The 10,134-nt window shown below is 38.3% G+C and overlaps 2 protein-coding genes across 3 annotated transcripts in view; one reads left to right on the top strand and one right to left on the bottom strand.

Moving 5' to 3' along the window:
• Positions 1 to 404: 404 nt before the first annotated feature.
• On the top strand, positions 405 to 3,672 carry LOC139981921 (tripartite motif-containing protein 3-like). Its single transcript, XM_071994346.1, has 2 exons — positions 405 to 782; positions 2,219 to 3,672. The coding sequence occupies exon 2, from the start codon at positions 2,225 to 2,227 to the stop codon at positions 3,182 to 3,184; it is 960 nt and encodes a 319-aa protein (XP_071850447.1). The 5' UTR covers positions 405 to 782; positions 2,219 to 2,224; the 3' UTR covers positions 3,185 to 3,672.
• Positions 3,673 to 4,120: 448 nt separating this feature from the next.
• The window catches only part of LOC139981918 (serine/threonine-protein kinase greatwall-like), a 61,770-nt gene continuing 55,756 nt past the window's right edge, over positions 4,121 to 10,134 (bottom strand). Inside the window, exon 12 of one of the 2 annotated variants that reach the window (XM_071994337.1) lies at positions 4,121 to 8,678. In XM_071994337.1, the coding sequence (XP_071850438.1) occupies positions 8,632 to 8,678 (47 nt within the window). In that variant the 3' untranslated portion in view covers positions 4,121 to 8,631. The remainder of the gene's footprint in view (positions 8,679 to 10,134) is intronic. The other variant, XM_071994338.1, reaches the window with a different exon arrangement.

Below are 10,134 nucleotides of genomic sequence, written 5' to 3'. Positions count from 1 at the left end.
AACTCAATTGCTTATCAACAGTCATTGACGTTCGTGGAACGATACATTAAAGCTAGCACGCGACCTCAGGCCTTAAAACTGAAAGCAGCCATTAATTGGTTAGTTACGCACGCAACGTAACAAGTTCACTGAACTTACTACGGAAGCACTGAAATGGCACACTATGTTGTCTATTTCACATTCTAATAAATGTGAAATTGCGTACCGTATAAACGTTAAATTCAAACTTTATAAACGTTATATGAATCTTTTGACAATGTTACGTAACGCCTTTAAACGTTAACTTCACACTTTATAAAGATTGAATCCCGCATGGCGGGTCACGTAAAAAGCACCGTTTATATTGTGTGAATTGAACGGCTTTTAAAGTTAGGAAAAACATAAATAAATAAAGGTTCTTTCAGCGCTTCCGTACTATCGTATTAGCCTTCAATAGTTGGCAGTGTTATAAGTCCGTAAACCACAGAAGTTTAATCATTGCTTTTGTAAATATTGAAAGTCACAGTACAACGATTCAGTTTAGGAAAGAAGTTGAAATATGCAATGATTTGTCTTCGGTCATGTGTCGTAGAAATACGAGGTGACTTGAGCTTGAAACTAAATGTAAGGATATATAAAAGGTTCAATAACTTGTTTGGATACCGTAGTCATTGCGATGCGACTGTAATCAAAAGGGGAAGTTTAACTGTGTCGACGACGTGTTTGGAACCAATCGCGCTTGCAGAGCATACATCATACATGCTACAACTCGGACACGACTTGATTCCATAACAAGAGACAAGGTAAGTCTGAACTTGAGCTACATAAACTTGCATTTTGGAACATGGAAGGGGTCATGTTAATAGTGTGTGTGTTTTTTCCCCGTCGTGTCTGTAAGAGAATATGGGTGACATTTAAATTTACAGTCGATTCCGTACACAAGCACATCTGTCCAAAGATATTGTAAGTAGTAAATATAGAATACTGCTCACTTCCACAACAAGCCTACAGGTTTTGCTTGAGTCGGTGTTGTGGTTGGGTAGTATAGGGCCTAGGCAACTTTATAAATGCTTTTTCTGGAGGCGCCGTGGGACGTGAATCAAAATAACGGAAGAATTCTGTTTTTACAGTTAGTTGGAGTGGAAATGGGGAAGGTAAACAACTTGACAGAGGGTTCTGAAACTGTATACAAAAATGTGGTGAATGACAGAAAAAGTAACAATTTGTTGGTTAAAGGCAGGGGGGGGGGGGGAGAGGGCGAAGGGAGCAGACTGAAAATGAACAGATCTGTGCATTTTATATATAACCTTGACTGTTTCTTATTAACTTTATTTGAGCAAAACACCAAAATTTGGAACATGACCCCATACTTTTCAAAATAAAGGTAACTTTTTCCTTGGTTGTCACTTTGCAATTGTGTGGTGTGACACATCACCAGACGATGCTGAAATAAACCATCAATGTTCTACATACAGAACATGGAAGCATTGTTAATCAATCATTTATTATGTTTGTGCTCAATAGCTATGTACTTACAATATTGGTTTCGTTTTGTTACAATTCCCATTATATTAAAATATTGCATCCAAATATGAAGGTCCGAGCTTTTCGAAAACAAGAAAAGAAGATTTAATCCAAATTTGACCTTCACTTTATAGTAAGCAAAGGGTACAACAAATATATTGTCTGACATACTTTGGATAGATATCACAAGGTAGTGTTATATAACTCTCATGTTGTTGTTGTCACAGCATTTGTAAATCCAGTAAGCTGGTTGTGTACTGCTATGGTAAGGACTTTTGCAAGTCAGGTTTAAACATCGTAGTGGCCAGGTGTGGGCCGATCCAAGAGAACCGACAGTTATAGCTGTTAGCATGACCTTGCGTGTAGACATAGTTAATTACCTAAATATGCCTCAGATTGTACCATTTCACAAGTTTTCTTCCGGTTGATGGCCGAGGGGGACCCCCCCCCAAATACACACACACACAGTAATAATTGTTATTACCTTGTGTGTAGACATTCTGAGGCGTATTTAGGCAATTAACTATGTCAACATTTTAATTCCGGGTGATGGCTGGATGGACCTCCCCCCAAGCCCACACACACCCATACACATGTGAGTCTGTTTCACTGACCTAAGGTCCACACACCTCCTTAAAACCTTCCATTCAGACCTGTTTGGTGCTTTAGTTCCAAGCCAAACTTCCACAATGCTTTTTCTTATCCTTCCCTCCAGTTAACCATGGCGGAGTTCATCGAAGATGCAGAAGAGAGCACTTGTAGTGTCTGTCTAGATGTCTTTAAAACACCCAAAGTTCTTTCCTGCGGCCATTCTTTCTGTCAAGAGCCGTGTTTGCGGGACCTCGCATCCACCAGTAGACATAGAAAATTCAATTGCCCTCTATGTAGGACCAAAATCAGCCTACCAAAGTCGAGGAACGCTAAGGACTTTCCGACAAACTTCAGTCTTCAGTCTTTACTGGAGTCCAAGAAAAGAAAGCGACCAGTGTCCAAAGACTCGGCCTCAGACCGTGACAAGAAACGTGCGACCGCACCGCCCGTCCCACAGTGTACGCATCTACTACAGGCAGAATTCTACTGTGAGAGGTGTCAACGGTTCCTGTGTCTGAACTGCGTAACGGATTACCACAGCGATGAGCTGCACAGCATCATCGCCAAAGACACTGCCCTGGAACAGGCACGGCTGCATAGTGAACGGATGGTGAAGGAGACGTTGGCAGGACTGAAGCAGAGCCTGGCGGTGATCGGAGGCCAACTGGAAGACGCAGACCGAGCCTGCCTCTCGTACGACTTGTTGGTGGATCAACTCAAGAAGGACGTACGGGCGAGCATGGAGCATGCTCGAAAGGTCACCGCCGAGAAAGAACGTCACTTTATAGACGTCATCTGTAAACAGGCAGAAGTCGACAAGACCACCTTCCAAACGTTTCAGCGCAAATGGGGCGACAGAAAGGTATCTTACGAGCAAATGTTGAACCCGTTGGAAGGGATTTTACTGAAAGTTCAAGCTGGAGACTTGACTTCTATGGATCAAGTGATGAACGTTGGGCCCCTCGAAGCCTCGTGTTCGGCGATGGTCAAAGAGAATAAGTTGTTACCGTTTGGGCCACCCTTTGGGGTAACCAACGAACTTCCTGATAAATTACCCAGACTACAGAGAATATGTCTGGAACGTTCTTAATGGTGGACCTCGTCGTAGGCAATTTGGAAGGCATATATGATGAATTCTATATCAAGGGGAAAACGGCTGTCCATGGCTGAAATTAATTTGTTAGTATAGAGTCGAAAGCAGTGGTTTGTAGTGTTTGTCAGCAGAAGGACTGTATATTTTATAAAGAGAATATTTGATAGGCAAACGCCGTTCATTGTTACACAATTTATATTGGATCACAAACAAAGACGTGTTTCGGTTTTACAGGACTCCCAACTTTTTCATTCCTGTGACCTTCAGAGATATCCAACGTTGTATCTTGCACTCAATAAGCTGGATCAACAAACCATTTAATCAAGCTGTAACTTTTGGGGTCAGTCTATTAAAACAGACTCTGGCCAGAGATACTGACCTCTGCAAAGTTAAACTTTGTCATTTCTGAATTTAGCAAACTGTTTTCATTATTTGTACCCAGAGTTGTGTTTTGAGTTACAATATTACTTAAAAGAACAATTAAATGATGTGTTCCTTTCTTCATTTGTGAGTGGATCATGATGGTGCAGTCAATTGCAGCATTTTAGTGTTTAGACTTGCAACAAGTTTTGGTTCAGTGTGGCAAAGTTGTTTCCTTTATCAGCAGTACTGTCAGGATGTTGGGTCTTGTTGACTCTGAAGTTCCTCAGTGGGACAGATCACTGGCTAGGATCTTGTTTCAAACGCCAATGCAAGCAAACCTAGTCAGTCACTATGTACAAACTAACAGGGCAAACTAAACGGTAAAGGAAATAATACACTGTCCATTCATAAGTTCCTGCTGTTGGTATATATCAGTATCGCATGAGCAGTTGCTGGCATGTGGTTCCATTGTTACCCTGTAGTGATTGGTGTTCAGAAATCACAACAGATATTTGAAATCACTTTAAAAAAAAAAAAACTGCTGAATAACCAGGTTTTATAGTAGTGTGGTGTTTTCACACCGTATGTAGAGGAGCACAATCAATAGCCAACTGGAACAATACACATAGCCATACTGTACATAGGCCTTTGTGGGTCTCGTACAGAGTAAACAAATTTACTTTGCAAACATGCATGGAATTTATGAAGGTCATACAGTCAAAGAAAAGCTGAAATGATAAAAAGGTATGGGGAAAAAAGGGGGACTTTTCACAAGTAGAAGGATAATCAGTACCCTTGTTTTTCATACTGACAAATATGCATATTAGTTTATTTTGTTTTGTTTTTGAAACACCAACAGGTCCTTAAAATGGTTCCACGTCCTTTAAAATTTTGAACGGCGATAAAATATAGTTTGTGGTTTGTAACCTCAAAAATGATTGGGGCTGCCATGTTCTGTAATGTTTGAAGTTGAATGGTGGCAGATCCATTATTTTAATTGTCAAGAAGAGAAGTGACCCGTTGGATAAACTATTGAACATCAGTCTAATGACACTAGGGGGGGGGGGGGGGGACAATAGCAACTATACAGAACCAATAATTAGAAATGTAAGGGAAACAATTACGACATATTTAGCATGGATGGTGGAAACAATTATAATACAAACAATTATAATACAAAAAAATAAACACGATATGTTAATTGAAGCAAAACTATTATTTACTCTATCGCACCACTGGAAAAATATTTCAAAACATATAATCTTCATCTTCAACCAAACAATCAAAACTTCTTGCCAAAGCATCCTTTGAAGGGTAACAAAATCAATATTACTACTGTGGGTTGATTTTAAAATCTAGGTTAAATTCATCGTTTCTCTTTAAATTCTAAAGAACTGGCATCGATAATATAAATAAATGAATGAACAGGTTTATCGGCATCGGAAGGCATGCCCAGTTGCACAACCCATAATAGGATTGGCAAACAAGGCTCGATGCTATTATTTGTAAAGTTATTTCTTGAGTTCTGAAACTGACTAGACTGTTTGTCACGCGCACAGCTGAAATAATGCAGCAAGACATACCATTTTTTTAAATTTCTTAAATGAAGGGTGAAATACAAAGGGAACCGAAACACCCAGGCTGCAATATTGGACAAGATTTAACAGCAGGTGCCAAAAAGGTTTAGATCTCAAGGTTGGGCTTCCCAAATTACAATGTAAGTTTAACACAAAACAAAATATGCTATGATTGATATTGTTTTGTTTTTAACCAATTCAGCATTTAATCTACAGAGTAAATCAATCATAAAAGACATGATTTAGTCATTTCCTTTCAAAGTAAAGATAATTTACTAGATTAAATCAAAGAAATGATGAATTTTGTTAAAATTGTCATAAGTACTTTTAACCACAAACAGGCAACGACTGATGGTATCAAACATTTAGTGAAAGACCGCATGAGTAAGATAAAAAAATGGAAACGAGGGGTTCTCATAAACCTGTGGAATCAGGGATGCCAAAACCATCATTTTTGTTATGGTAGAGGGGGATAAGATGGTTTATGATGTCCTGCTGTAGAGGGGTCAAAGGGGGTGGGCAGGATATTTAGGTCCCTTCCCTCAGTCGCCCCCTCCACTGGCAGACAGAACATTGAAGAAAAAAGAAGCAAATATACCAAGTACAATAAAGTACAATCAGAAGTCAAAAATTTTCCCCATTGTTTCAAAAGTTGCAAATTATAGCACCATTTTGCATCCAAGCATTCTCCATTTTACCAACATTTCTTAAAAAGGTTAGAGGACTCAACATCTTAGTACAAACAAAACAACGTGGTTTGGATCATGACCGGTGCCACAGAGAGCTCAACACGGATAAAACAAAATATTAATATATGTTAATAACATTGCTGCAGATGATTTGTGGGTATTAAAACTGTGGTTGAGTCATAACTATTTTCACATAGTAATCATTATCTGACTTCCTCAATACTGGAGGTTAAATAGTAAACAGCAAAAATATCATATCAATGGTGTGAATAACCTTGAAGTACTTTCATTTTTCCATAGTAAATATACCTGGGATATTACATATAGATTTTTCCATAGGATGTGGAAATGTAGATTTTTCTGCAGTAAACATACAATGTGCAGCTACAGTAGCTATAAACTGTGGTTTCAGAACAACATCTCAAACACACATGCACACACATAAAGACTGGTTTCAGAACTATCACTGGGAAAGCTGTTATCTCTCACACACAAATCTCTGGTTTACCTGCTACATTATAACAGACCAAAGAATGCAAGCAAGCTAATAGTTGGCATTCCTGGTACAGCTTTAATTTTTTTGCCCTTTTTTTCTTTTATGGGTCAGTTCATTAACTGCAGTTCAACAATACAGTTTTGATGAAAAGGTGCAAATATTTTGGTAAGAACTGCAAACAAGGTGAAGGTAAGAGAACTGGAATATACTCAATGACCCATAAAAAATATACAAAACTTGTTTAACCATGCAGGCAATATCAGATTGCCTTATAAACTCTTTTATCAATCAACAATGTTTCACAAGCTAAACTCAAGTTGAAAAGAGTGTTTTATGTGACCCCACCCAGTGCAACCAGACCAACACAGAAACGAAACAGAAAATCTAACCAAACATTGCACAGGTATGCATGTGACTTGGCGTTTATAGTGTGTGGCTCAGTGTGATGTCATAGCTTGCATATAACTTATATAATATAGCATATATCATGCATCGTGCATGCATATATGCATACATCGTGCATGCATCATGCACCATTTACTTTTGGTCTGTACCATGGTCAACTAATAAGATATGTATGTATGAATGTATGTATTTTAGATCCTCCTGCAAGCAGGAACTCGCTAAGAAGCCTCATTGGCTTATCAAAGTCATATTTAACGTCCATGATTATGAATTGTCAATTGTCAACAACTCTGGAACTAAATGACATACATTAATCTTGGAGTGACTCGAACTCGGGATCTTATGATTGAAAGGCACCGGCGTTAACCACTGAGCTAACGACCTTTATTTCATCAATTACAGATGAACCATGTGTGAGGCCAAAGAGCTCTGTGAAGTGATCATAGTACAAATCTTGTGGTTTTGTAGAAATAAGTCCTTCTGGATGACCTTGGAGGGGTTGGGAAGGAGTGGGGTGGGGGGTGGAGATGCTTGGTAAGGTCTTGTTTTATGCGGGGTGTCATCTTTGAAGTAATGTCCTGGTTCCACCGGTCGGGTCATGCAAAAACCACCACAAAGGATTGCTTAATATAAAAAAAAAAGTACAAAAATAAACTGTTGAGTTTTAAATTCAGCCTATTCTGCCTAGATAAACTCTATCAATGGCACAATTATATGATTTACAATGTTGTTGGTAACATCAGCATATCTAATATGATTCCTATAGTGGTATGTGGGAGGTTAATACAGTAGTACAAATGCCTATTCATGATTGTCTGCCATATGTAATACTATGCATATACACGCAAACCAAATGGACTTAGTAGTCTGAGGGAAATAACAGTAACTACTTCACACTTTAACAGTATGGGACGACCTTTAGGCGCAAATAGAGACACAAGTGTTTTGAAACGAAACAAATTTCTTATAACCAGACCAGGAGAGTGTCTGTATGATAACAACACTTTCAGTTTAAGAAACTGACCTTTTAACTAGCTAAGGGGGGTGTTTATCAATTAAAGCGACTCAGTGAGCTATCAAATATCTCTCACATACAGACCGACCAATTCAAGTCAGTTCCTCACACAAAGCCTCAATGGGAAACAAAAATCATTTTATGGCCTGAAATGAAAGCCTTCACTGAGTTGTCAAAAATCATGACCAATTAATTATAGCCGTTAAAGATCCGAGGGACATTCCAGAGATATTTGTAAGTTGTGAAAACATCTTGAAAAAGCAGATAGAGCTATAGAACCATTGCTAGAGGTCAAAACGTTCTATTTACTATGAACAGACACAGACAATGGATGGGAGTTCCTTCCCCTCTCCAACTAGGAACAAAGTCTAGTTGTTCCAGTGACGGGAAAAACCTGTCCATAAAACACAGACATCCACTATATTGTTTAGTGATGGTGATAGCACATCAAGTAAACCATGTAGGCGTTTATGCAATTATAAATTTTTGGTCACTATTGTTATCTAAATATCTATATATATGTATTTAAATGACATTACAATAGGAGTAGGCTTGAGTTCCTTCCCCTCTCCAACTAGGAACAAAGTTGTTCCAGTGACGGGAAAAACCTGTCTATAAAACACATTAGATATCCACTACAGTGTTTAGTGATGGTAATAGCACATCAAGTAAACCACGTAGGCGTTAATGCAATTATATATTCTTGGTCAATATTATTATATATATCTATTTAAATGACAAGACAATAGGAGTAGGTTTGTGTGTGCAGTAGACAATACAAAACCGTTAACACAGGAAACTATAAAAACAAAGAAAACGTATGAATAAGGAAGAGGTTGCAAAGGGGGGGAAGTTTGTGAGTTGGTTTGTTTTCTCTGTGGTAAATTCAGACTGTATCTTCAAAGCGAGAAGGATGACATCTGCAGGTTCTTTGCTTGATTTCGAGCTGTGAAAGAAGAGAAAATGAAATCTCTGCAGGTCATTTCGTTTGGAAACGTTAAAGTTATCCCAGCATCATTCCATTTATTTTTATTCTATTATTTTGTCGTATTATTTATTACATTATTTTGATTTATTTTTGATCACAGTTGTTGTTAATGTAGAAATGTAACCCCAAAAAAATAAATTGACAATTTTTGCCGACAAAGGCCAAAAACCTTGACTCGGTCCACTAGATCAAATATTTTCTAATTTGACTGAATAAAACACAAGCTTTCAAAATACTTCACAGAGCGAATCAATGCAACAGTCTTTAACTATACTGTATAATTGTATATGAAAAGTCAACCTTCCAAGCCAACGACAATAATCAATGCAGTACAGTTGAATGCCTCAAATCTTTTCAATAGTTCAGCAAATTTGAGCTGATGGCAAAGTTTTCCAGAAAGGGTAAAAATGGGGTTGGATTGGTGCCAGAGACACAGCACTTCTATTTTTGTCATAGAGGTGTGTAAGCAAACACAGACACAATAGAAATAGTTGCCATGGCAACGGTATGTATGTTAAAGCAGCATTTTGCGTTTTGCCACCGTTTTCCACTTTCTTGACAAGTCCATTCAAGTTTTTACAAATATCCATCCCAAAACAGCAAACTTAAGTTTTTCCCTGCCAAAAGCGTTAATTGGCGAGTAATTAAGGACATTCGCAGTCTTCCTAGATAATGAGAAAAGTGTCCTCCGACAAATTCACATTTCATATTAATCGTATACAGTTCCCCCAACCCACTAGTTTGAATTCAACCAATCAGAGATGCAGGTTGCTAAAAATAGATACAAAACTTTGAGTTTGTAACTTGGTTGAACCAGCGAGCTGGACTCTAACAGCTCCCTGGTACAACTGTCATAGACAATAGACAAATCAAGCATGGTGTTGTAGCTTTTAAATATTCATATTACGGGCGAGGTTTATTTGGATCCCAACGGAAAATATCTTCTAGAACAAAGTCGAAAATTTTTCGACTTTTATGCCACCATTTGAAATCTGATTTGAATAGATAAGCTAGTTATGTATGTCGTTATGGCATAGTGGAATCAGTGAGGTTGAGAAAAACCATAGAAAAGGATGCAAAATGCTGCTTTAAGTTGGTGACTTCATGGTTTGCTTGCTGACCTGCAAACCTACATTACACTACACTGTAGTAGCCACTCTAAAAGCAAAATTATATAATGTAGGCCTCGCCAACAACATCTCGCCACGGCACTACTGACTTAAAATAGAGGTACTGTAAGATGTACAAAAACATGACCCAGACAGAAAGTTACTCCCTATTGTTTAAAGTCCTATTGTTTTAAATACTCTCTCCTAAGAAACAGAGGCAGGGGCCACGGAGAAACAAGACTGTGACATCACACTGAAGTTTACTTGGTAGAGAGAGAGGTGTGTCAGATGCACAGACAGTTCTG

Source organism: Apostichopus japonicus, chromosome 16 (genome assembly GCF_037975245.1).
Source record: "Apostichopus japonicus isolate 1M-3 chromosome 16, ASM3797524v1, whole genome shotgun sequence".
NCBI classification, from domain to species: Eukaryota; Metazoa; Echinodermata; class Holothuroidea; order Aspidochirotida; family Stichopodidae; genus Apostichopus; species Apostichopus japonicus.
Note: the sequence above shows the minus strand (reverse complement) of the source record. Positions and strands in the feature narration are given on the sequence as shown.